The sequence below is a fragment of the Neovison vison genome, chromosome 1 (genome assembly GCF_020171115.1).
Source record: "Neovison vison isolate M4711 chromosome 1, ASM_NN_V1, whole genome shotgun sequence".
Lineage (NCBI taxonomy): Eukaryota > Metazoa > Chordata > Mammalia > Carnivora > Mustelidae > Neogale > Neogale vison.
In genome coordinates this window covers 113,612,544-113,640,378 of record NC_058091.1, presented here as the reverse complement: position 1 = coordinate 113,640,378, position 27,835 = coordinate 113,612,544, and the positions used below count along the sequence as shown (strand labels likewise).

At 39.7% G+C, this 27,835-nt stretch overlaps 2 protein-coding genes across 37 annotated transcripts in view; one reads left to right on the top strand and one right to left on the bottom strand.

The window, feature by feature from the left end:
• Positions 1-27,835, bottom strand: part of RIMS1 (regulating synaptic membrane exocytosis 1) — a 498,418-nt gene that overhangs the window by 196,951 nt on the left and 273,632 nt on the right. For all 36 annotated transcript variants that reach the window (XM_044254066.1, XM_044254261.1, XM_044254144.1 and 33 more), the window contains 2 exons: positions 22,041-22,381; positions 16,926-17,791 (listed from right to left, as the gene is read on the bottom strand). In XM_044254066.1, the coding sequence (XP_044110001.1) occupies positions 16,926-17,791; positions 22,041-22,381 (1,207 nt within the window). The remainder of the gene's footprint in view (positions 1-16,925; positions 17,792-22,040; positions 22,382-27,835) is intronic.
• On the top strand, positions 2,660-3,945 carry LOC122909856 (protein NDRG3-like). Its single transcript, XM_044254519.1, is given in 2 exon segments — positions 2,660-2,964; positions 2,967-3,945. Coding segments are annotated over 2 exon segments (1,125 nt in total). The 5' UTR covers positions 2,660-2,738; the 3' UTR covers positions 3,866-3,945.

Sequence of the window (27,835 nt, the reverse complement as noted above, 5' to 3'; positions counted from 1 at the left end):
GGCATGAAGGACCGGGTGTAGACGCTAATCAGGAAGACCACAGGGTGGGGCGCCTGGGTGGCTCAGTGGGTTGAGCCTCTGCCTTTGGCTCAGGTCATGATCCCAGGGTCCTGGGATGGAGCCCCTCATCGGGCTCTCTGCTCAGCATGGAGCCTGCTTTCCCTCCTCTCTCTGCCTGCCTGTCTGCCTACTTGTGATCTCTGTCAAATAAATAAATAAAATCTTTAAAAAAAAAAAAAAAAGAAGACCATAGGGTTAGAGAAAGTAAGTCTGTGAGAGTAAATTGGTGCTACACTGAGGACTGACAGGCTTGGCTTGGGTTTTGGATTTCATTCTCTATGAAATGACCCAATCTGTAAGACCTTTACCACTAACCCAACTGGGACAAAGATTAGGAGAGTCACAATTACTCTCATTTGTATAATACTCTAGACTTCTGAGAATTACTTTCCTATCTATTGTCTCTACCTAGGCATGGCTTCTGGTTTCTGTCCTAGACATTTGCAAGGTCACTCTTCTATTCTTCAATCCCTCTCAGTTGTGGGCTCCTAAGCACTACAGTCAGCCTACAGAATTCATACCTGTTCGTCTGTCACAAAATAAATTTAAAGTACCAGGGTCAGAGTTCTAAAATGTATCTGGATACATACAACTTCTTTTTATTCTGTCCCCAAAATGTAAGTTGAATTATTTCAGATCACAAGTTGTGTCATTTTGGCTGCTTTTTCCATCAAATACGTGTCCATATAAATAAGCAACTTTTTAAAATGGGATTCTCACATTATGATACAAAATTAAAATTCTCTTGGAAGAACCAGCACTTCATAATTTATAAAGGGCCAGGACTTATATTTGGAAAAGTCCTTGAATGAAAACTGTCAAGAGCTGCCATTCATAACCTTGACTACCCACTGGAATTAGCATAATAGATCCTTAAGAAACAATTAACGATCCTTGGGCCGTAACCCAGAACAATTAAATCAGAATCTTTGTGCTTGGGGCTTAACCACTGGTATCATTTGTAGGAAGCTTTTCAAGTGATTATAAAGTGTACTCAACTAGTCCTGTAGTTCTCAATTTAGCCGCACACATTAAAATAAATCGGGGCATGGCTCCACAATGACTAAGTCAGAATCCTTTCTGGTGCTACTCTGACAATTTGTAAAGCAGATTCTAAGGTATGTCCAAGGATGAGGATCACGGATATAATCCATCCCTCTCATTCTAGAGTCCAGGGTAACTCAATTCTTGAACAAACTGGGATTGGAACTGTTCACATGACCTGTAACCTGTAGGCTCTTTTGCTTCCACAAGTCTGTAAGCCTAACGGTTCCCAGAACACTCTGTGTGTCTCTCATTTTTCATCCTAGGCTCTCTAACTAGAATGCCACATTGAATCTTCCTGCCCCAATTCTACCCCAGTTCCACCATGAAAACTTAGCTTTCTGGCTTCCCTCTGATTTTCTGTAGCATGTATTATCTATAGCTCCTATATGGTATCATAAAAATAAAGGTATTTTTTAAAGATTTTTTTTTAATGTATTTATTTGGGAGAAAGAGAGAGAGAGCAAGTGAGAGCACAAGAGTGGGGGAAGGGAGAAGCAGACACCAGGCTGAGCAGGGAGGCGCGTCCAGGGCCTTGATTACAGGACCCTGGGATCATGACCTGAGTCGAAGGCAGATGCTTAACCAACTGAGCCACCTAGGCCACCAGAAATAAAAGTATTTGTTGAGCACTTGCTGTGTGTCAGGTACTAGGTCCTAGAGCCATATGACATTATCTAATTTAATCTCAACAACTACTTCATGGGGTATATACAGTTATTCCCAGTGAAAGAAATGGAGGCTTACAGAGGTTAAGAAATAAGCACACTGTATTTGGTCTCTGGCTGTGCCTAAAACTGTGTCTTCATCACCTTGGATATCAGTTCTCCTCATAAAGTAGGTACTTGATAAGATTCTTTTTTAAAAAAGATTCATTTATTTACTTTAGAGAGAGAGAGCAGGGTAGGGAGGGGCAGAAGGGGAGAGAATCCCAAAGCAGACTCCCCACTGAGCATGGAGCCCTACACAGGATTAGATTCCAAGACCTTGAGATCATGACCCAAGCTGAAACCAAGAGTTAGACCCTTAGCCAACTGAGCCATCCAGGTTCCCCCTCAACAAAATTCTTGGATCTTATGTTTTTTATGTGTGGAAAACAGTGGAGACAAATGCCAAACATTACTATTTATCCTGTATGTACATAAGTATACAGAAGACTTGGTTTCTTTCCTACTCTGAATGTTACTGTTATGAACTAAACTGTGCCCTGCCCCCTGCCCAATTCATATGTTAAAGTCCTCAAACCAAGTGAGAATGTAACCATGTTTGGAGACACTGACTTTAAAGGGATAATTAAATTAAAATGAGGTCCTAGTGTGCCTGGATGGCTCAGTAGGTAAAGAGTCCAACTCTTGACCTCAGCTCAGGTCATGATCTCAGGGTGGTGGGACTGAGCACTAAGGTGGGCTCTGAATTCAGCTGGGAGTCTGCTTGTCCTGTTCCCTCTGCCCCCACTCCTGGCTCTCTCTCAAATTAATAAAATCTTAAAAAAAAAAAAAAACATTAAAATGAGGTTGTTAGGGTCGCTGCTGCTGCTGCTGCTGCCGCCGCCGCCGCTGCTGCACTGCTGGCGGTTGCCTGCGCCTCAGAGTTACTGATCTATTCTTGAGAATCCCCTGCTCTCATCTGTCCTCATGGATGAACTTCAGGATGTTCAACTCACAGAGATCAAACCGCTTCTAAACGATAAGACTGGTACACGAAACTTCCAGGACTTTGACTGTCAGGAACATGACATAGAAACAACTCATGGTGTGGTCCATGTCACCATCAGAGGCCTACCAAAGGGAAACAGACCAGTTATTCTGACATACCATGACATTGGCCTCAATCATAAATCCTGTTTCAATGCATTCTTTAACTTGAAGATATGCAAGAGATCACCCAGCACTTTGCTGTCTGTCACGTGGATGACCCAGGCCAGCAGGAAGGTGCACCCTCTTTCCCAACAGGGTACCAGTACCCCACAATGGATGAGTTGGCTGAAATGCTGCCTCCTGTTCTTACCCACTTAAGTCTGAAAAGCATCATTGGGATTGGAGTTGGAGCTGGAGCTTACATCCTCAGCAGATTTGCACTCAATCATCCGGAGCTCGTGGAAGGCCTTGTGCTCATTAACATTGACCCTTGTGCTAAAGGCTGGATTGACTGGGCAGCTTCCAAACTCTCAGGCTTGACAACCAATGTTGTGGACATTATTTTGGCTCATCACTTTGGTCAGGAAGAGTTGCAGGCCAACTTGGACCTGATTCAAACCTACAGGCTGCATATTGCCCAAGATATCAATCAAGAAAACCTACAGCTCTTCCTGGGTTCTTATAACGGACGCAGAGACCTAGAGATTGAAAGACCCTTGCTGGGCCAAAACGATAACAAATCGAAGACATTAAAGTGTTCTACTCTGTTGGTGGTAGGGGACAGTTCACCTGCAGTTGAGGCTGTGGTTGAATGCAACTCTCGCCTGAACCCTATAAACACAACTTTGCTAAAGATGGCAGACTGTGGTGGACTGCCCCAAGTAGTACAGCCTGGAAAGCTCACCGAGGCCTTCAAGTACTTTTTGCAGGGAATGGGCTACATACCATCTGCCAGCATGACCCGGCTTGCCCGATCACGAACCCAATCAACCTCGAGTAGCATCGGCTCTGGAGAAAGTGCCTTCAGCCGATCTGTCACCAGCAATCAGTCAGATGGAACTCAAGAATCCTCTGAATCCCCTGATGTTGTGGACAGACACCAGACCATGGAGGTGTCCTGCTAAGCAGATACTCCTCCCCTGGACCATGCAAGTCCACCCTCCTTCAGACAACCACTCCATAATACAACATTTCACCCAGCAAACTGGCATCTGTCTTTAACTCCTGCATGGCCAACTGACAGTCTCTGGTATCCTGGATTTATCATTCTCTCTGCCTGCCCGCCCTCCTTTTTGTATGTACCAAGAACCACTTCCTTGCCATCACTGTAACATTCCAGCATCTTTAGCTGATCGAATTTCCATAAAAAAAAAAAAATGAGGTTGTTAGGATAGCCTCTAATCCAATATGGCTGGTATCCTTATAAGAAGAGGAAATCTGGACACACACAGAGGAAAGGCAATATAAAGACTCAGGGAGGAGATGGTCACCTACAAGCTCTGGAGAAAGTCCTGGAACATATCCGTCTATCATGGATCTCAGAAGAAACCAACACTGCCAATACCTTGATATTGGAGTTCTAGCCTCCAGAACTATGAGGAAAATAAGTTTCTGTTGTTTAGGCTATCAAGTCATATCTTTTATGACAGTCTTAGTTAAAGTGTACACTATTATCTCAGCCTCAGAAGAGTTTACTAGGATTAAAATTAATCTGGTCTTTGGCATGGGACAGGTGCTTAAAGAAAAAAAAAACCCACAAAACACAAAAACAACCTAACTACAGAATTTCAGCTTAGTTGGTAGAACTCAAAGATGGTTACAGGGAATAACAATTAAATCCAGAATAGTAATAAGAACTAGAGATACCAGTACCACAATGTATGAAAAAGAATGATATAGGAGGTAATATCCATATTTCCAGTACGGCAGTTGGCCTCAGGGAAGTCAGTATCTAGACATTCAGTTTCTAATTACTGGACAGGGATTGGTGAGGGCAAGGCAAGATTGTTCTAGATGGACTTGGGCAGCAGAATTAGATCCAAGAACATAACCAAAACATGGCAAAAATGTAGTGCTTGGGCTCAGGAATCTGTTAGAAGTCAGATTGTTAGGACTGGGTCTAGACTGCAGACAGAACAAGTAGCTGGACTGCTAAATAAATACTAATCCTCAGAAGGTCTGGCTAGAGCTAGGGACAAGATGAGTCCAAGCTCTTCCAGATACAAAGAGAAAATGGCTACAGGGGCTAGGAAATCAGGCAGACCTCAACACCCATAATGTCTCCTTCTCTGTTCAATAGTGTGGGAAAGGAGGGATTTTTTTTTTTTCCTTCTGAAGTCTCTCCCAGGTCTAAGATTCTGTTTTTCTGTTAAATTGAACCAAAAGTAAGAACAACCTTTTCATTCACTGGATAAAATGGGTCAAAAACACTGCAGTATGATTCTGCATTTTAAAAGGATGCTGAGGAACAACTTACTGAGATAAAATAGTGGCACTAAAATCTTCAATATCAAGTCTTTTTCTAAATATACTTTGAAGCATAAATGTTTCCCCTTAAAATGACCTTTAGTTATAAATCTTTTAAAATATTCTATGTTAAAATTGTAAGCATATATTATATATAAAATTTGTGTGATTATTTTTAAAAATGTAGCCCAGATTTTTATTTAGTTTTTCCTGATTCGAGAATAGGAATCTCTTTCAGATGTAACTAAATGACTAATATTTCCAGCTATGGATTATTTTAGGAGAAATATTATTGGGTATAATCATGTTAGACTTACAGACTTCATTTCTTTTCTTTTTATAGAATTTCCCTTTAATCACAGCTCTTGTTTTAGAATCAAGGCGATTTTTTTAGTAGTTATATATTGGGCAAAAATTGTAACTCTGAAAAAGCCAGCTTCTCACCATGATGACTTCCAAAATTTGCTTAACACATATTCTTAGAAATTAGGAATTAGCCTGTTGGCTCAGACCACACACATGCACACACACACACACAGATTTATTTGTGTCCTCTCAATCTCTTCCTAAGATTTTTATTGCACAGATGATTAAAACAGCTAATGTCCATTCCATATCTACTGTAAGAAGAAATTAGTCCTCAGAATCCCTGTAAGGCATATAAACTGTAGCATCTAACAGCCTAAATCATGCCTCCTTCATTAGTTGAAAGGGAGAAAGAAACTCCTCTGTCCCTCAGCAACACCAGATAGTAGTCTCCCTTCTCTTTTGTGATAATTCTCTTCGCTATCCTCTCTAATATCAAAGAAAACCAGGACGGGTAAAACTGTTGGGCTTTGGTACTAAATGTCATCCTGTCCAACTGCTGGCCCTACAGCAATCTCTTTCCTCTGAATAGATTAAGAGGGTAAATTTAAAAAGATGTTAGAGAAAGCATTGGGTTGAAAGTTAAGAAGTAGAGGCAGAGGTCTATAGAATTGTGTTTCATCAGCATCTGGGTGAAATGGGTCGACCAGAAGTACCTAAAAGGAAACAGGACAAAAGAAATGAGGTGGGTTCTTCTGAGAGACCCACTAAGGGCAGGGGTTATGTTCTAATCATATTTTCCCAAAGCCTGATAAGTGCCTATCATATAGTAGAAACTCAATAAAAAAGAGAAGCCAATTCTCTTATAATTCTATGTGGATCCGTCGCTGTTTTGAAGTTCTGTAAGCTAAAATGCCATTTATGAAAGGCCCCAGAAGATACCAAAACTGGTTATTTGCAACTTAATAAAGGGGATGTTAAATAGCAGTTTATGTTTTCCTATTCAAGTGGGTATCAAATTAATGCATACACAAGATGAAAATTAAAGTCTTGATACATAGCTACAATAATTCATTTCCCCTCACATACCTTCAGCCCACGCTATCAATTCCACTTCTCAAAATTATTTTCAAATATTTATTTTCTTAGTCCTTCAAAGTACTCTATTTTTTTAGAAATAATTTTCTCTATATGTTGACTGACTTATTGGAGATATTATCTACTGCTTTCTAATAGTAAGATAATACTTATGGTTAAAACTTAGAGACTTTTTTTTAATATTTTATTTATTTATTTGACAGAGAAAAAGAGACAGAAGAAGCAGGGGGAGAGGCAGGCAGAAGGAGAAGCAGGCTCCCCTGCTGAGCAGGGAGCCTGATCTGGGACTCAATCCCAGGACCTTGGGATCCTGACCCTAGCTGAAGGCAGATGCTTAACTGACTGAGTGACCTAGATGCCCCTCATTAGAGCCCTTAGCTCTATGTCCTTTTGCTTTCAATAGCCAACAGTTTTATTTCTCCTTTTATACTTCTGTATTTAAATATAAATAATCCTGTATTTCTTGTCCTAAAATTTGAACAGGCTATTTTAACTTTTGAACATTTTAGATGAGAATATTCATGTGTTAACTGCACTTCTCCCCTGTCCAAATCCTTTCACCCCCCATGTTGGTCAGTTTTACCTTTATTTTGACATGGACAAAAAAAAATTTTTTTTAATTTTTAATTTTTTTATAAATATATAATATATTTTTACCCCCAGGGGTACAGGTCTGTGAATCACCAGGTTTACACACTTCACAGCACTTTTTTTTTTTTTAAAGATCTTACTCATTTATTTGACAGAGAGAGAGAGAGAGACACAGTGAGAGAGGGAACACAGGCAGGGGAGAAGCCAAGAGGGAGAAGCAGGCTTCCTGCTTAGCCGGGAGCCCGATGTGGGACTCCATCCCAGGACCCTGGGATCATGACCTGAGCCAAAAGTAGATGCTTAACAACTGAGCCACCCAGGCACCCCAATGCAGACGGAATATTTATTCAATTATGTAAACATATATAAGTATTCAATGTAGAATGGAGTTTATTCTACAAATTGAAAAACAGTAAGGGGCACTTACAATATTATTACATATAAATACTCCAGAACCAGGTAAAAATAATGTACAGAAGTTTCAATTTCCTTTTTTAGGTATGAACTATCAGTTCAGAGGAAATTGTGCCTAGGTTAATACTTGAATGGGCTGTATCAATTATTTTAATTTAATGTCATATTTTTGTTTGCTTCATATTTGAAACTTTATTTTCCTTAACAGTTTTTTTTTTTCGTTTGTTTGCTTTTCTCTTATTCTCAGTCTTTGTTCCTTTTTATTGTTGAAAAAAGAGACAGCCTTTCCTTACCTAGTCAATAATGTCATGTAACTCATCAGTCATTGGATATTTCTTAGAATCCATGACATTATCCTTAATAAAGATTTTCTTTGAGGAGCCTCCTGGAAATGGTCTCCGGTTTTAATTTTTACAGCTCGCTTTCTACACACAATGTCATTCAGGGATTTCTTTGCACTGGATTCCTGGGATAGCTCCGCTATTTCTTGTTTCTAATTTGTCCCACTTTTTTTATTATTATTTTAAGTTTTCTTGAATATCGATACATCTTTAAATAGATGTATCCATTTCTCTGAAGGAAATTGCAAAGTAGGTTTCCTGAGAACCTGGAGGTGACTGATGGTTTGGCTGTGCATAGGATTGTAGTTTCAAAGAGTTTTGATCCATATACTTTAAAGGTATTAAACAGTTATAGTCTAGAATCTACTGCTGATGGAAGTCTAAGGCCAGTTTAACCCTTCCTGTTGTGTAAATGACCTAGTTTTTTTCTTAACCTCTAAAAGTTTATAGATTTTTTTCCCCTTATTCCTAGGCATTTTTAACGGTGTTAAACTTTCTCCTATGTTTCACAATTATAACCTCTGGACTCATCTTCTGAGCTCCTATGTGTTTCCTCATGGGTCAGTTTCAGTTTCACGTTTACTTCTTTTTTTGGACCGAAAGAGGTTTACAGTCTTTGCATCAGCTGTTATTCTAATATCTCAGATCAAGTTATTTCACTTCTTGGCTAGGAGAATCAACTCATACCTGCGGCAAGTTTGGGATCTTCAGTCTGGTTATATAGTCTCATACCTTGTCCAGATATCCCTGTCCACTCACGTCAGTGTTAAGGGTTTTGGTACCCAGAGCTTTCCCTTTAAACTTAGTTAATAACTTGAATTTTTCAAAAAATATTTTACACAGAGTATCTGTGTGTTGGGCGAGGAAGCTGCCCTGGGGGTGGGGCATAGGCATTTCGGGATGTGTCAAACTTGACCAGGAATGTGGCATTTCATACTGTTTGGTTTCTAAGCACCCTTCTGCTCCTGCACTAACTTCTTATTTGTAGGGTCTACTTACTCATCTTGATTTTTTTTTTTTAGCTCCTCCTGCTGGCGCTCTGCATAGTTTGTGGCCTTTGTTCTTCAATCATGTTGAAGACTGACTCCTGGCTGGATTTCTGTGTGTAGCTGGTGAGAATTTCCACGTAGGTCTTTTTAGCCACGCTGCTGTAATGGACACTAACAGCATCTCCAGCATCTGTGAATGAATGGAGCTTGGAAGCTGGCAGCCTTCACTTTAGGGTAAACAACATATGGAACTCTGCATTAAGCCGTATGGGTGCGGGGGCAACAACTCCAGATTCTCTGGCTTTTGCTCAGGCGGTTCACTGGATTTCTTCTGGATTTATACCTGGGACTTCAGTGAGGGGCTGCTCTTGCTGTTGGATAGGGGGTAAAGAGGAGGAGGGAATGGTAAGGAGAACAAACAGAGTGATGCAGTTGCTCGGTCAACAAATGTTGAATGCATCTGCCAGTCTGAAGCTCTCCTTCTCACTTCCTGTTCCACAGACTCTGGCATCTGGGTCTCAAGTTTTCGTGAGGTGCTTCGTGGCAAATAGTCTTCTTCACTACCACACTAGCGTTCACTTGAAAACCTCTTATGTCTAAAAGTAGGAGCTAGAGTGTATTATGCTAAGGGAAATGAGTCAGTCAGAGGAGGAAATACTGCATAATTTCACTCATATGTGGAATTTAAGAAACAAAAGAGATGAACATAGGGGAAGGAGAAAAGAGAGAAAGAGAAACAGGGAAACGAACCAGAAGTGACTCTTAACTATAGGGAACACGCTGAGGGTGGCTGGAGGGGAGGTGGGCGAGGGGTTGGGCTAAGTGGGTGATGGGTATTCAGGAGGGCAACTGCTGTGATGAGTACTGGGTGATATATGTAAGTGATGAATTACTAATTCTACTCTTGAAGCTAATTTTATCACATATATGTTAACTAATTAAATTTAAATAAAAACTTGAAATAAAAAATAAAAAAACACAAAATAAATAAAGCTGGGTAGGCTACTTTCTTCTTTCCATTCTAAAAACATCTCATCTGCTCATAGCTCACTTTCTTTTTCTTCATTTTTATGGGATCTCATGGGGTAAGAAAAATCAATGCTTAGGTTTGGGTAGTCATTTGAAGATGAAGTCTTTTAAGTTATTATCGTTTTCAGCTTACAATTTATTTTTAAATGTCAATAGCCAAATTCTTACCAAAGAACCTGATTTTATCTTAGTGCATCCTGTCTCTCAATAAAGTCCCCAATAAGAATCCTCTAGATAGCCAATAAAAAAATGTCATGAAGGCAGAAACCACGGCTATATGTGTGTATTTATTTATTTAATCACTGTACCTCTAGAACCTAGCACTGTAAGCCTGGAATGCAGTAGGTTTTTATAGATATTTTGTTTAATATCATGTGTATCATCCAATATTCATGTAATATTACATATAAACTATAATAAACTTTTATATAAATAAATCTGACCAAATTTTTTAATTACAAGTTAAGTTATAGGAAGAAGGACCAAGACTACCAAAAGGATATAAAATACATTCTTCACTGTCAAAATACACAAGTAACTCAGTAGCTTTTGGTCAGAATCAAAAGTTCTGTTAATGGTAAGCATTGTACTGCTGGAGCGCAAAGAAGATACTCCCAATATTTTAACGTTTAATGTTTAAAGTTTAATGATTAAAAAGTAACATAAAGAATTACATTTACATTTAAAGAATTTAGTACCCGATTTTTGCAAGAGTTTCCAACTCTTGTTCCTGATTCCCCATTGTGTCAGGTACACAAACTTAATAGTCAATAATTCACAATACCTAAACCCTATACTCTGGCCCATGGAAACAGTCTTTGTCTTTAGGGGGAAAGTTCACACCTGGTATTAAAAGTCCATAGTCTTATTTGATACCCTTGCAGGTATCATTTCTTAGAGTAATCCAGATATCACATGCTCCTAAAAGGACTGCTAAACACTGCCTAGCAGTAATAGTTACAAACAAACCAGTTAGCCCTTGTTATACAGGCTGACCTCAAGCCATGCACAGAGGACTTTAAAAGGAATAATCAATTTGTGTTGCATTTTCTGAGTTTATTCGAAGTCAGTAAGCGGGAGGGGATAAAAAAGGAAATCCTGTTATCCAATGTCAGGTTCTTCTTCCAACTGGCTCTGTCAGAGGATTTATACTTTAAGTTCCTTGTTAAGTTTAAGCAGCTTACTCCCCTGATCAAGACAGCAAAACTTCCGTGTTTCTTCTCAGAACTGGTGCCATTTCTTTCTCTCCTCTACACTGGCACCATCTTTGTCTCTTTCTTTCTTCTCAGACCTCTCTACTCAATTCCTTGAAGCACAAATCTTTACTAGGCCTTGCCCCAGTGGGTCATATTACACATTTCGTTTATACTCAACTGCTGTCTTATAAACAAGAATTAGTTCACTATCTTTTTCTTCAAAAAGAAATTTATGTTTTAACATTTATAAGCTAAGAGACAAAAGATGCCCAATTTTCCCCAGATGGCAAAAGCAATATGGCATTCACTTTGAAAACATGTGATAATCGACCTCAATTTTGAGACAAGCCCACTAGAGCTCACTGTTAATCCCTCTGTGTGTGTGTGGAGGGGGGGGTATATGAATGGAATTATACCATACATAAAAGATTATATTGAATATAAAGGCTGTGTTGCCTTCCAGATGCCATTTGACTAGGTTATTTTTTTGTTGCTGAATTTTAGGACATAGCAAAATTATATCAACATACCTAGAAAAAAATGTTCCTTTGAGGTATTTATTAAACTGCAGAGAAATTAAACACATTTCATGGTGTAATTTTCTTTGCTTATTTCTCTACAGAATGTAAACTCTATGAGGGCATGAAACATATATTTTATCGTTTCTTTTTTTTAAAATTTTTAATTTTTTTATTCACATATAACGTATTATTAGCCCCAGGAGTACAAATCTGTGAATCGCCAGGTTTACACACTTCATAGCACTCACCATAGCACATACCTTCCCCAATGTCCATAATAATCCACCACCCTCTCCATAACCCCCATATTTTATCTTTTATAAACATCAGTTTATATATGGAAAGTGTTAAATACATATTTGCTGATAAAAAATAAGCCAACTGCATAATGATAAAATTAGAATAATAATATCAATGACAGAAATGGTATACACACAGTAAGTAGCTACCTTATGCCAGTGATATGGTCTAAATGTTGTGTCCCCCCAAAATTTACATGTTGAAATCCTAAACCCCAGAGATGATGTATTAGGAGGCAGGGCCTTTAGGATGTACTTAGGTAGCAAAGGTGGGCCTTCATAAATGGGATAGTGCTCTTATAAGAAACCCCACAAAGCTCCCCAGCCCCTTCAACCAAGTGAGGAAATAGCAAGAAGGTACTAGCTATGAACCAGGTGGAGGGTTTTTAGCAGAACTCGACAAAGTGGGCATCTTGACCTTGGACTTCCCAGCCTTTAAAATATAAGATATAAATTTCTGTCATTAATACACTACCTAGTCTGGAGCAAAACAACAACAACAACAACAAAACAACTTTTTTTTTTTTTTTTTTTTTTGGAGCCTGAACAGAATAAGAGAGCCAAGCATTGTGTTTAATGTTTAATTATATGTGTAACTCTTAAACTGAACTAGCAAATGAATGGATGTAAAACTGTGTCTTAAAACAAATAAGAAATATATATTTGGTCTTCGTGAAGGTTCTAGTAAAGAGCTTCTAAAATCACTGGGGTTTTCTGGGGTGCTTCTGTGGCTCAGTGGGTTAACCATCAGCTTTTGGCTCAGGTCAGGATCCCAGGGTCCTGGAGTCCAGCTCCTTGCTCAGTGGGAAGCCTGCCTCTGCCCCTCTCCCTGCTTATTATTATAGGTGTTCTCTCTCTCTCTGAAATAAATAAAATCTTTAAAAAAATTAAAAATAAAAAGCTTGGAATTCCCCAAGTGATGAAAGCCATAAAGGTGTCTTTTCTTAGGTTAATGAGGTGACTATTAGTACATGTGCTTCAGAAGCCAGCACTTACCAAGGTGACTTTTGGACCATACGTAAGGATGGGGACTGGTTGCTTGGAGAACCAATCATGTGATTAGAGGATTGGAACTTCAGGTTCCAGTCCTCTGACTTCCTGGAAGAAAGGGACTGGAGGTTGAACCAACTGCCAATAGCCAATGAGTTAATCAACTCTGCCTACTTGGTTCTGAGAACTCCCAGGTAGGGAGCACATGGAGGTGCTAGGGGCATGGCATACCTGGAGAGGGCATGAGAGCTCTGTGCCCTTTCCTCAGAACCTGCACTATGCATCTCTTCCACCTGGTCGTTCCTAAGTTATATCATTTTATAATAAACTAGTTACCTAGAATCCAAATGGGTTTCCTAAATTCTGTGAGCATCTCTAAGAAATTAATCAAACCCATGGAGCAGGTTGTGGGAGCCTCTGATCTACACCTGTCGGTGAGAAGCACAGGTAACAACCTGGGCTTATGACTGGCATCTGAAGTGGGGAGCAGTCTTTTGGAACTGAGCCCTTAACCTGTGGGATTTGAGACAATCTCTAGGTAGAAAACGTCAGAATTGAATTAAGTTGAATTCACTAGGACATCTTGCTGGTATATTAGAATTGCTTGTTGGTATGGCAAGTCATTCATTCTCTCTCTCTCTCTCTCTCTCTCTCACACACACACACACACACACAGAGGAACTGAGTCCATAATCCAAAATAATTGGCTATAATTAAAATGCAATTTCAATTTGTCTCCCACTGCCCTTTAAATTTTATTGTATGGGGATAATCTTCCCTTGACCCTGAAACTCAAAACATGGCATCCACTCTCCTAAGACAGCTCTTCCCAAACCAGTTTTCCTCTTCTTGCTCCATTAATCTTATAGGACATAAAAATAGTTTTTACCTTTTCTTTATGTCTTATACATATGAGTGATAATCTCACACTCATTGTGATATTAGATATTTATGGTACAGGTTCCACAGGAAAAATCAAAACAGGAAGAATGTTAATGTAGCATCCTACTTTACATGCATCATCTCATGAAAACCCTCAATAATCTTATCATGTGGATAGTGGACACTCTTGTCTCCATTGAGCCCACCAGCGAACTAGTACTTACAGAGGTTAAGTAACTTGTGCAGAGTTACAGTACACTGTAGATTATCATAGCTGGTTCCCTAGATTGTCCTTTAAGTAGACAATGGTAGGGTTTGGTAATAAAGCCATTAATCAATATTACAGAGAGTGGAATTTCTAGTTCATTTTGAAGGAGGAAAATGTCTCTGCTACACTGATCAAAAGGTACGTTATTTCAGTTAATGTTTTATTTTGTAAACACTGAGTTGGGATCAGTTAAAATATTAGAATAAGGCAACTATTTGATTGGAGTTTATTTTCAAGGCATTTACTGAAAATGAGATTCATTATAAGAGAAAAGAGTTGTTTGAGACAATGGCACATGTGATGCTCCTGTGTTCTCAGAAGAGATTTAAGTCCAACTTCAGAGGTGTGTGTATAGTCACCAGTGTTCCCAGAATGGTAATTCCAAAGGAAGGGAAAGAGGGAGCAAAGGCAGTAAGTTCTTCACATTATACCAGTTCCATCCTTCCAATTACTCATGCCACTTGTCATTTTTTTTCTTTCACAATCTGTCGGTATTGTGAATAGTTGTGAGAATCAATTCGGTCTGATTCTATGCCCACTGTAATTTAAAATACATATTCAGTAAGAACTGATGTACAGTCCTTACTTTAAGAAATGGGAAAATATACATTTATATAAATATACATAGTTATATCCATTAAGAGTTACCTGCACACCAATTAAGCATACCCATTTATATTTTTATTTAACATTTTATTATTTCAGGGGAGAAACATATGTGTTTATAAAATAATACTAAGGCACAGAAGGCAGCAAGAGTATTGTCACCATGTGATCTTTTAAAGATTTATTTATTTTAGAGCAGGGAGAGATGGGGATAAGGGCAGTATAGCAGAGGGAGAAGGAGAAGAAGACTTCCCACTGAGTGTGGAGCCCCAGTGGGGCTCCATCCCACAACCTTGAGATGACCACCCCAGCTACAACCAAAAGTCAGATCCTCAACCAATGGAGCCATCCAGGTGCCCCACCATGTGGCTTTTAAAAAGCTCATACACAATATGCATAAATATATGCACACTGACTTAGAAGTCAAACATAAGTCACAGAAGGTATGATTAAAGAGCCAAATGATCCCAAATACCTATAATACTTTAATTTCTGTCTCCCACTGCCCTAACAATTTTATTCCATGGTGACAGTCTTCTCTTGACCCTGAAACTTACAACATGATATCCACATCCTGCTAAGTAATCTCTTCCCAAATCACTGTCCCAAAATAGCTATTTTAACTTGAGATGCAGTAATTATGACGGAGTGGACTTTCTTAACTATTCCCAAATACATATATCCATTCACCCATACATCTGTATATACATCCAGCCATCTATCTAGAGAGATAAATACCTAGATGGATATATGTTTGTATATGTATATCTATCTATCTATCTATCTATCTATCTATGTAGAGAGAGAGAGAAACTAGACAAAGAGGACACAGCAGTTTGAAGATAGAGAAAATGTGAAAGCAAAGTTACTTTTTTATAAATTTGTAATATTTAGTATATAATTTAACAACTCTAAGACAAGCCAGAAATCTCTAAAAATAGTCACTCCACAATATTACTAAGAAACATTACAACAAATATGATGACCACCACTACCCAATTTAGGACTGTGGCCAAATTAAATGGGAGTGAATAGAAAAATGAAAGAAATACATAATTTCAACATTAAATTGAAGTATTTTTTAGTCCAGTGTTATGTTATCTAAAGGAACTTTCTGTGATGATTGCTCTTCAGCACTTGAAATGTGGCTAGTGTAACTGGGGAACTGAATTTTTAAGTTTCTTTAGTTGTAATTAATTTAAATAGTAACATGTGGTCAAGGTATTGTAGATGGCAGTACAAGACCAAAAAAAAAAAAAAAAAAAAAAAGCCAGCTTATCACACAATGCTCCAAAATGTTTTGTAATGTGATAGGTAAAATAAACTTTGAACTACAAAGTTACTATCCAAAACAATATATAACATCAGCATGGTATACTTTCTTCACAAGCCGTGAAGAAGACTGACCCAAAACTTGAAAAATACAAACTTGAAAAATACTACGTCTCTGGAGTATCACACCACTAAAGTTAAAATAAATAAATAAATAAAAGGGTACATTTTCAGGAATAGTTTTGGTTTTCTAGAAAAGTGTTTTCCCCCAAACCCACCCCAAAATAATAGCTTAAAAACACAAGACTGCATACTGAATTTCCCAGAATGACAAGAGCCAAAGTCTTGAAGAACTTTTGTAACCCAAATTTGAAGCTTGTGATTATGTTTCAAAATTCTACCAAAAAGCAAGCTAGCAAGCAAAGCAAGCTAAAACCTTCTACTCTGTTCTCTGTGAGGCTGTTGTCTGTAAGCATTCCACGCCGCACTTTTTTCCCCCCTTCTGTGGAACTATGGAGATGTAAAGGACATTCAGCTCCGTATAAATGTTAAGATATACCGCATAATGATCTGACAGCCAAATGATGACCAAAGTTTCGCTAGCATCCATCTTCCTACCTAGCGAGAATTCGTCTTCCCCCTGGGAGGTGAACTTTCCGAATCTACCCTCAGAACTTCCTAACACACCATACTGCAGTGTTAAGTACGGTCATCACGTTACACCTTTCGACCCTCACTTCTCACCCCGCCCACCCCGCACACACGCGCCTCGGATCCCCCTGCGCGCGCACCTCCGAGCTCCGCACACCCGCGCCTCCGGGGCCCCGCACACGCCGCGCGCCTCCGAGCTCGGCCTAGGAGCGCCTCCGCGGCGCAGCCGCGTCCCGGTGCCTGCGGGAGCAGCTCTCCGCCTTACCTTTCTCGCTCACGCTCTCGCTCTCGAGCTCCACGTCCTCGCAGCTGGTGTACTCCGGCGTAGACACGCCCTCCTCCTCGGAGCTGCTCACGGACATCTGCCGCTTCTTGCCGCCCCTCTTGGAGCGGTGCGGCTTGGGAGGAGACGGCCGCACGGACTCGGATTGATCGGAGCTCAAGGAGTCGTTCCGCAACATCGTCTCCACCTTTTCGCGCTTGGACTTCCTGATGAGGACGGCGGAGCTGGGGTCCAGGCGGCTCTGCTTCCTGAGGGGCTCCTGGGCTTTGGGCTCCAGGGCTTCTGCGGGGACCGGCCCATGCCTGGGTGCCGGCGGGCTGTGGTTCGTGAGCTGCTTGGCGCCCGGCGCCCTGGCTTCCGCAGTCCTCTCGGCCGAATAGGCCCGCGGCGACTCCGGCGGCGAGGCCCTGGCAGCGGCCGGGGCGCGCTTGCCGGCCTTGCTCTCGGGCAGCGCGGTGCCCGCCTCCGTGCGCGGGAGAGCCACGTCGCTGTGGCGCCGCTCGTGCCTCGCACGGGACACGCGGGCGTGCATGCGCATCTGCTGCTCCTCCGGCGGCGGCTTCACCGGGTACCGCGCCAGGTTCGGATCGCTGCGGTACCTGGTCTGGTACTCCTCCTCTTTCCTCTGCTTCTCGTCGTCCGCCGCTTTGCGGTCCTCTCGCTTTTCCGGCACGTCCGGGTAGTCTTGTGACCGCCCTTTCTCGAGCCTTCGGCTTTCCCGCCTTTCTTTCCGCTCGCGTTCTTCCACCGCCCCCTCTCCCGGTGGCGCTGAGGACTTGGGCACGCGTTTCCGCTCGCTCTTCGGGGCTCCTTTACCGTTCTGCTCCGAGAGCCCCGGAGTCTTCTTCCTGTGATAATACGGGGACGTGAAGAGGGAAAGCAATGTATAAAGCTACAAATGGAGACCAGATCTAAGAAGCGTCGTTTCTTCGCATTCCATTTAAAGCCTTTCAAAGGACTCGCTATAATTTGACATCTAATTAAGCGAGTTGATAACCACATTAAACCTGTGTATCTGATTAGCTTTCTAAATAAAGCTCTTTACAGAACAGCATCCCAAGGAACTTTAAAAAGTTGTTTTCACATTTCAGATTCTCCATAAATTAGATGAATAAAAAGGACCAATAAATTAATTCAATAAATGAACAAGTTGTATGCTAATTCTGCTGTGAATGAAAGACTTAAAAATGTTTTAGATGAAATTAATATGGGTAATAACATAGTACCAAAAGATAATGCACACATTTCAGCTCCATTCTAAACATATACTTGATATATACATAGTGACAATCTATCATAATAGAAACTTTTAAAGAAATGTGAATACAACTATGTCCATTTCAAAAACTGAATCTAGTGGCACTTCTTTAATAGTAGAACAGAAGTAATTTTAACAAGGTCATGTGCACCTAAACAATTTTAAGGGAGTTGGTTAGGAAATAAATGGTTGAACCTTAGCCTTCATTTTACCTTCCTTGGGCAAAAATAATAGAAATACTGAAATGTTTCTAATTATTATTCATTTTTCCTCCCCCCCTTCTTTTCCCTCTCCCCCATTTAAGAACACAATGCAAAACAAAACAAAACAAAACAAAAACCACACCACAAAAACACCCCCCCCACACACACACAACAGTTTTGTGTTCCACTTTTCTCCCCATAAGGTTGAAGGCACCGCAAAGATAAAAGGTTTTGGCAGTCTTTAAATATTGTAGATATCTCACTCATTTGCCCCTTTCAGCCCTTTCTTGTACATTGGAGTGCCCCTAATTTGGGAATGTTCCAGCAATTATACCAGAAGTTACAAAAAGTAGAGGCCTTGTCCAAAGTGTCCTGACACTACATGATAAACCATGCTATTAAGGTGGGAACAACCTAAGCTTTTCTTTTCTTTATTTTATTTTATTTTGAGGCCCATAAAGGGCTTTCCAAAGGGAACATCTTTTGACTGAAAGTACAAAAGCAGACATCATCTATAAAAATCAAGAAAAAGGGCGCCTGGGTGGCTCAGTTGGTTAAGCAACTGCTTTCAGCTCAGGTCATGATCCTGGAGTCCTGGGATCTACTCCCATATCAGACTCCCAGCTCCACAGGAAGTCTGCTTCTCCCTCTGACCTTCTCCCCTTTCATGCTCTCTCTTACTGTCTCTTTCTCTCAAATAAATAAATAAAATCTTTTTAAAAAATCAAGAAAAAAATACAAGATGAAGAAAAGGGCAATTTCTATTGTGGGTTACCAAAGTACCTTGGGGTCAGTTTGAGGAGGGTCTAGTAATGGTGGAAAGAAAAGGTGAAGGGTTTCAAACAGCATAAGTAAGCAAAATAGCATGGCAAATTGTGCTGTGGACATTTAGTTCACAATGGTCTTTTGAAGTGAAAGGGGTTTTCATCCGAGGGTGTAATTCCAAGGGTGGCTCTGTAGTTTTACAATGTAAGTTAGAGTCGAAAAAGGATCATGTATCAATGATCAAACATTGTTTCCATAAGAGTGTGAGGATTGTACCACAGACATTTAGTAGCTCCTTAAGGCACAGTGGATCTTGTTTAAAGCTTATACTGAATCAATTTACTTTCCTTGAAATGCTGATAAATAATGCTTACCTTGCAAAGCTCATATGAGCATGAGAAAGACCATCTCTGAAAGTGCTTTGTGGAAAACTAGAGTGTCATGAAAATGGAAGGAGTTCGGCAATCTTTCTGATCTTTGCTTCCCTGGGTATGCCTTTCCTCACTCCTCCCTCTAATGATCCCATTTCCATTAACTCTCGATGAAGAATTCTTCAACAATCATTGTAAACCAACTAACAACCTTCTTTTGGTCTCACTTATCTCCCCAAAGTTGCCACCCATCTCTTCTTTTCCTTCTATACCCCCAATGACCTCAGTATTTTCTTAAGTATTTATATCATCAGTAAGTAGCTTTTATAATCAGTAACAGCATTTGTCCCTAACAATCTTCTTTAAATTTCATCTAAAATGTTACAAAAAGTTGTTTCTGCATCCTTATTCCTGCAATCTTTGTAGGTTTTTTTTTAAACCATATATCAAAAACAGGCTTCATATTTTCTCTTTAAAAACTCAACAGCTCCAAATTCTTTTATTTACAGGTGTCATTTCCTGATCAATCCCAAAATGCACCTTTAATATTTTTGTTTCTTTTTAACCCACCAGTCTGTCACCAAAAGCTATCCATTATACCTTCACTGAACTATATCTGGTGTACTCTCCACATAGTTTAGGTTCACTCATTCTCTCTTTCTGAAATGTCCCCTTCTACCCTCTCTACCCTATAACTCCCAGAAATCCTAGAAAGCTTAATTCAGAAGGCACCCCCACTTTCCTGTGGCTCCCAAAGTACTATATGTATTTTCTAGGTTTGATCAAATCAGCCACTATACAGTTAATTGCCCAGGTGTCTGTCTTCCTTAGGATATTGTGTGTTGTCTTCCCTAGTGTCTGTCAGAAAAGGGATCATGTCATGGTCTTATTTATATTCTGATTCTTGGCACAGTGTTTGCTTATAGTAAACACACATTGGCTACTAGCTTGCAAAATGGCTTCTTTCATTGAATGCCAGCTTCTAAACACATGCTCCCACTTAATCCTTGCCACAGCCCTGCAAGATGGGTAGTTACGGCCTAGTGTGACAGAACCAGGACTGGAAGATCTGCTTAACTTAGAAGTCCTTGATGTTGGGGTGCCTGGGTGGCTCAATGGGTTAAGCCTTTGCCTTCGGCTCAGGTCATGATCTCAGGGTCCTGGGATCGAGCCCCACATTGAGCCCCACATCGGGCTCTGTGCTCAGCAGAGAGCCTGATTTCTCCTCTCTCTCTCTCTCTGCCTGCCTCTCTACATACTTGTGATCTCTAACTGTCAAATAAATAAATAAATATCTTACAAAAACAACAACAACTACAAAAAAGAAGTCCTTGATGTTATTATATGGGCTTTGCTTGGAAAGGGGAACCAAAGTCTTCCTTGGCACCTACTCTCCCACACAGTGGGATGCATAAGGATTATACAAACATAAACAAAACACCTAGTCTAACAATATAAAGGTCCCCAAGACTACCAACCTCATAAATAAGGGCTATATCCTCCTCGTTAAGTGTCTCCCAGTGCATACCCTCCTGTCTGATCATAGATGCATTGTTGAATGAAAGAATGAATCAATTAAAGTAAATTATCTGATCACGTTAGCCCATGATTAAAACCCTCAGTAGCTTTCCATTATTCCTAGGATAAAATCTATAAAATTTAACTTGGCCAAAAGGCCCAGTCTGACTTGGGCCCTGATACCTAACCAGCCACCTGTCCTGGGCTCTCCACTGCTCTCCTCTGCTACTCATACTCTTGGCAGTGGGCATCCTTTAGGTTCTCACATGAGAACTTGTTTCCTCAGGCCACATGCCTGTGCGTATAACTGCAGTCCTCATTTCATTCTTCAACTGATCCATTCCTAGTCACTTGTCAGAGCTCAGCATAAAAGAAATGTCCTCAAAGAAGGTACCTGTGTACCTTCCAGTAGGTCAGGTTCCCTCATACTCTCTCAGCATGCTTTCCATTAAAGTGCTAATTCTATAAGTGAATAAATGATTTAAGAGCTCTTCTGAGTTCAAGGCTGGAAGTCAGTATCTCACTCGGGTAACCTGTTTACCTGTGTGCATGTTATGAAAGAAAAGCTTTTCAATAAAGGTCTCCTTGAGGAACAGTGCTTTCTAGAGATGAACAAAGCACCTTAGGCCTGTGGCTGCCTTCCCTGTGGGGCCTGAGAAGTACCTCCACATATTCCTCTTTTTTTTTTTTTTTTTTTAAAGATTTTATTTATTTATTTGTCAGAGAGAGGGAGAGAGAGCAAGCACAGGCAGACAGAGAGGCAGGCAGAAGCAGAGGGAGAAGCAGGCTCCCTGCCGAGCAAGGAGCCCGATGTGGGACTCGATCCCAGGACGCCGGGATCATGACCTGAGCCGAAGGCAGCTGCTTAACCAACTGAGCCACCCCTCCACATGTTCCTCTTAATAGCAATTAAATTCTGGAAAATAGGTTTACTCTTAATACAAAACCTTGCCTTTTGCTTACAGGGTTAATGAACTATTACCTCTCTCTCGGAGGTTCACTTCTAGACCTGGATGAAATCGGCTTCTGCTCGGGCCCCACGGCTTGCTGTGAGGACTCAGCCCCTTTGCTCCTGTCGGGCTGAGCGCTGGGAGGAGCTGTGTCCTGGGCGGTGGCAGCTGCTGTGCTCAGGGGTGTCTGAGACCGCGACCGCTCTTGGAGCCGCGCTTTCTTTTCTCTCGGTACCTCAGAACCAGCACCTGTAGCTGTGTCACTTAAAGTTCCATCCTGACTTGGCTGCTGAGGGCCACTTCCAAAGAACCACGCCCCAGATTTGGTTAAGATTTCTTGTTGCTTTCGACATAAATTGCATACCCACATAACCTATTCAAAGAAGAGAGAACAACATAAATTGTCTATGCCATTGGGAAATAATTTCTCTTTAGCACATTAAAATATCTTTTAAGGAAAAGAAGAATGCTTGGCATCTTACTACTTATCCTTGCAAATTTCTTATGAAAATGATCCTTGCACAAGTCATAGTCAAGGACATAAAGGCCTAGACTGGCACCCATGTGAAACCACAGTACCTCTAGGTTACCAGAGTAGAGTTGTTTCCTGGTGTTCTAACCCTGTAATTCTGATTTTCCTTTTACCTTGTACCCATCACATTTTGTAAGACTGAATCTGAAGTATCATTTAAAATGTATGTTAGTAAAAATGTTCTGAGCAGGGTTTGATTGATTCGAAAAATGTTGTAAAGAGCCATAGAATTAATATTTATGTACATAAGCCTCCGTGTCTTGAAGGATGTAGAAAATATCTGTCTTCTCAAAACTTATGCATTATTAAAGCCAATTTGAAAAGATATTCATATGGAACAAACAATATAAGGTAGGCAGAAAAGAAAAGGTCAACCTGTATATCTTCTCTAGCTTATTACTGATACAGTGACCTCAGGTTTATATTGTGCTATAAAAGTTTCCACATGCATATTTACTAAAGCAATAAATTTGGGGCTGGGTTTATTCATATGAGACCTCTCCCATACCATTTCCACTAGAGATGCTACTTTGGAACAGTCATCCAGAAACACATCCACTGATAAATTAGAAAATGTTTTACCACTTAAAATAAATCTATACATCAGCTCTCCTCTTGGTGACATTGAAAATGAATGCAAAAATGAGGACAGTAATGATAACAGAGATGATGAATAGTAATAGCAGCAACACCCAGTAGACAGAGCTAAAACAGGTGCCTACCGCCCCATGAGACTTTTTTTTTTAAGTTTTATTTATTTATTTGACAAAGAGATCACAAGCAGGCAGAGAGGCAGGCAGAGAAAGAGGAAGGGAAGCAGGATCCCTGCTGAGCAGAGAGCCCAATGTGGGGCTTGATCCCAGGACTCTGGGATCATGACCTGGGATCATGACCTGAGCCGAAAGCAGAGGCTTTAACCCACTGAGCCACCCAGGCACCTCCACCCCCATGTTCTTCTCAAACAGCTCCATTCCCTCTGCTTTGTGGTATAATTCCACCTCCCTGTCTCAGAGGCTTTGCTCTGAACACATGTCAGTTTTCCTTCTTACTTCAGAGACAGCATCTGCAGGAAAGGCTGTTCACCAAACTCCAGGCCCTTGTTTTCACAAATACTGACAGTGAACCATTACTCAAAAATATCACAAAAGGATGAATAAATCCCAGCTATATTAAGTGAGAACCAATATTAAGATAGTGAAAGATGAAGCCTTGTTTACTAGCAAAAAGAAGAAAATGTACTACTAAAAACCTTCAGTTGAATAAAAGAAAAACTATAATGATAGCTACAAAATAAGATAAAAGATAAAGTGAGAATAAGAAAAAGAGGGAGAAAGAGAATATATTTTGGGGGGTGCCTGGGTGGCTCAATGGGTTAAAGCCTCTGCCTTTAGCTCAGATCATGATCCTAGGGTCCGGGATCGAGCCCCGCATCGGGCTCTCAGGGACCCTGCTTCCCCCTCTCTCTCTGCCTGCCTCTCTGCCTACTTGTGATCTCTGTCAAATAAATAAATAAAATCTTAAAAAAAAAAAAAAGACAGAAAAAAGCATTCAGGAAACCTCTTACACTGTTGGTGGGAATGCAAGTTGATGCAGCCACTTTGGAAAACAGTGTAGAGATTCCTTAAGAAATTAAAAATAGAGAGGATCCTGTGTGGCTCAGTGGGTTAAAGTGTCTGCCTTCGGCTCAGGTCATGATCCCAGGGTCCTGGGAGGGTCCTGGGATCAAGCCCTGCATTGGGCTCTCTGCTCAGCAGGGAGCCTGCTTCCTCCTCTCTCTCTTCCTGCTTCTCTGCCTACTTGTGATCTCTGTCAAATAAATAAATAAAATCTTAAAAATAAAAGAATATATTTTTAACAAGGGAAATTTCATCTGTATGAACTATTAAGAACTGTTGCTTTCCAAGCCAGAAAACTCAAATGAATGCATACTATGGGGACAACTAAGACTTAAGAGATGTTTACTATAAAAAGTTTAAGATGGACACAGCTTATTAATTCATTCCTCTACACTTGCTCAGGTCATAAAATGAAATGAACTAGATTCACAAAAGCAGTTAGTTGAATTCCCACTTGCTAACATGTTGAACAAGGAAAACAGTTCATTTTATAAGCCCATAACAAAATAAAGGAATTATGGAATATATTTGTAATTCAAAATTCTTCTCAAATGAGGCAATATTATGCACAATATATCATGATCTTTTCATGTCATAAATAAGGTCCCTCAGAAATTCTGATTGATTGAACATAGTCTTATCAAGGATAACATTATAAAGGCAATATCCCCAGGCAAGGACTTCATGCCAATGGTCCCGATTATCCTCTGCCCAGACCCTAGCTGGGGCAGGTGATATGCCACCTCATTGGTTGCCTCTTTAGCTGACAAAACAGCAATAAGGTCTGAAATCATGCAATTCAAAGAGATTGGTGAGAATCTTTTGACGATTTTAAATCACTAATTAGACGTTAAATTTGTATTTACTACACTATAAGCAAAACACTATTCATCATCAAAAGTAAGTCCTTATCTAGAAAATATTAAAGTGTATTTAGGATAAACATAAATTTCCCTTAAAGTCACCCAGAAAACACAATAAAATATACAATTAATTAAAAATTCCCCAAGTGGAGTTAAGTTAAATAAAGAGGCAGAAAGGAACATTAAAATACTAATAAAAAGAAGGGTAAAGGAGACTCTTCTTTATACATCTGAATATTTTCTAGAAAATTGTTAGCAAAATCTTATTTAGATTGTTTCATGTTTTTTTTAAAGATTTTATTTATTGGGAAGCCTGGGTGGCTCAGTCAGTTAAGTGGCTGCCTTCTGTTCAGTTTGGGATTGAGTCCCACATCATGCTCTTTCCTCAGTGGCTTTTTCCTCTCCTTCTGTCTGCCACTCCACCTGCTTGAGCTCTCTATCTCTGTCAAATAAATAAATAAATAAATAAATAAATATTTAATTTAAAAAAATTATATTTAATTTATTTGAGAGAGAGTGTACAGGCATGAGCAGTGGAAATAAGGTCTGGGAGTGAGCTAGAAGTAAGGCCCAATCTTACAACCTTGATACAACCTTGATATCATGACCTGAGCTGAAACCAAGAGTTGGATGCTTAACCCCCTGAGCCACCCAGGCACTCCAAATTTTATATTTTTAAAAAAAGATTTACTTCTTTGACAGAGAGAGACACAGCAAGAGGGGGAACACAAAAAGGGGAGTGGGAGAGGGAGAAGCTGGCTTCCCGTTGAGCAGGAAGCCCAATGAGGGGCTCTATCCTTGGACCCTGGGATCATGACCTGAGTCAAAGGCAGACGCCCAACAACTGAGCCACGCAGGTATCCCCCAATTTTCATATTTTTAAGTGTCATAAAGATGGGCCAATGAAAAGTAATTGCCAGATTTGAGCAAGTTTCAAATTTTGAATATGTGCAGAATTTCCACAGGAGTGTTTTATTAAAAGCAAACAAAATATGGTTATCATTAAAACAATATTAAATTATTAAATATCAAAATTCATTTAATTTCATTTCAAACTGATACAAAAGGTTACAGTCTGTAACTAGAAGCAACTACCTTAATGTTTTTAAAATATTATTTATTGGGCGCCTGGGTGGCTCAGTGGGTTAAGCCGCTGCCTTCGGCTCAGGTCATGATCTCAGGGTCCTGGGATCGAGTCCCACATCGGGCTCTCTGCTCAGCAGGGAGCCTGCTTCCTCCTCTCTCTCTCTCTGCTTGCCTCTCTGCCTACTTGTGATCTCTCTCTGTCAAATAAATAAATAAAACTCTTTAAAAGAAAAAAAAACAAAACAAAACAAAAAAAATTATTTATTCACTTAAGTCTGAATGTTTCATTAATTTTGTTTATTCTTAACACAGGAAAATTTTTTACGATGCTTTATTTCCTTGCATATACATTTAAAAATGTATATTTCAAGATTAATCATAAGTGTGGCCAATCTATACTCTAATCTGAAATCAAAATTAACTACAAAAATAAAGAACTTTTTATTAAATAAAATAAAATAAAATCTTTCTCCCAGTCTCTACCATTAGTTATATAAATTACTCTTGCCACAGAGTTTACAAATAAAGAAGAAACTCCTTATACACATTTTAAGGAAATTAGATGAAAATACAATAGAATATTTGTTGTACCTTTCAACATAGTTCATATCAAACATTTCAGGCATGTATAAAAATGGTCAAACAGTTGCTGAGAAGCAACACAGTTATGTATTTTTACAGATTGTTTTTGAGTTTAGTATCAAGTATTAGGCTTGCCTACAACTATAGATAATCTCAAAAGTGGGATAGGGAGCCTTTCTTAACTTATTTTTTTAAAAAGGGCAAGACACAAATATTTCTACAAAAAAAATTCAATTTATTTAAAATACACACACACACACACACACACACACACACCCCTTTTTAAAGACTTCACGGTGCCGGATTATACCCTGATTAAGTGTCCTGGGATGTGTTCCAAACTGATCTAAACCAAAGCAAGTCTGTGTAATACCTCATCTTAACAATTTACAGATGTTAAGCAACATACACAGACTTAAACGAAAGATTATTGTGATGAGACATGGCTTCTGAAACTCCATGCCATACATCAGAAATATGAACATGTGAAAATTTTAATTCAGAACTTTTGCACTAACAGCATTTTAAATTCCATCTAAGGAATCCTTAAGAAATACAGTAGACCATTTTATGGGAAAAAAATGATATTCAGATGGAAGAAATACTTTATATTTGCCTTTGCATGAAATGTTTACAGATCCAGACACACAGAGCAGAAAAAATGAGCCTTAGATTTACTCTCAATGATATTAAACTAAGGTGATTCATGACAATGAGGTACAGAATTCCTATATTAACACAAGCATGTTGCTTATAAAAATCCATCTGAGATATTTAGTTATTATAACATAAAAATAATATAAGCATGAAGATTTTTTTAAAAAGATCAAGAGTGGAAATATTCACTTGTATTTAATACAGTATTCAAAAATAATTACACTACCATTTTGAAAAACGTGAAAAAGAAAACAGGGGATACTCGACTTTATTATAGATGTTGCATTTTCTGAGTACTTATATTCATTTTCCTAACTTTCTCTATTCAGTGAAGGCACTCCTAGCAGAATCTGGGAACAAAATTATCAAGGTGATATTTCAACTTTTTTGACAATAGTAGATGAGATAGTAGGAAATAATCGGTAACTAAGTAGATGAAAATGAGAGTTCTCTCTGGTACTTGTTTCAGTGTGTGTGTGTTTCTCCCAGTC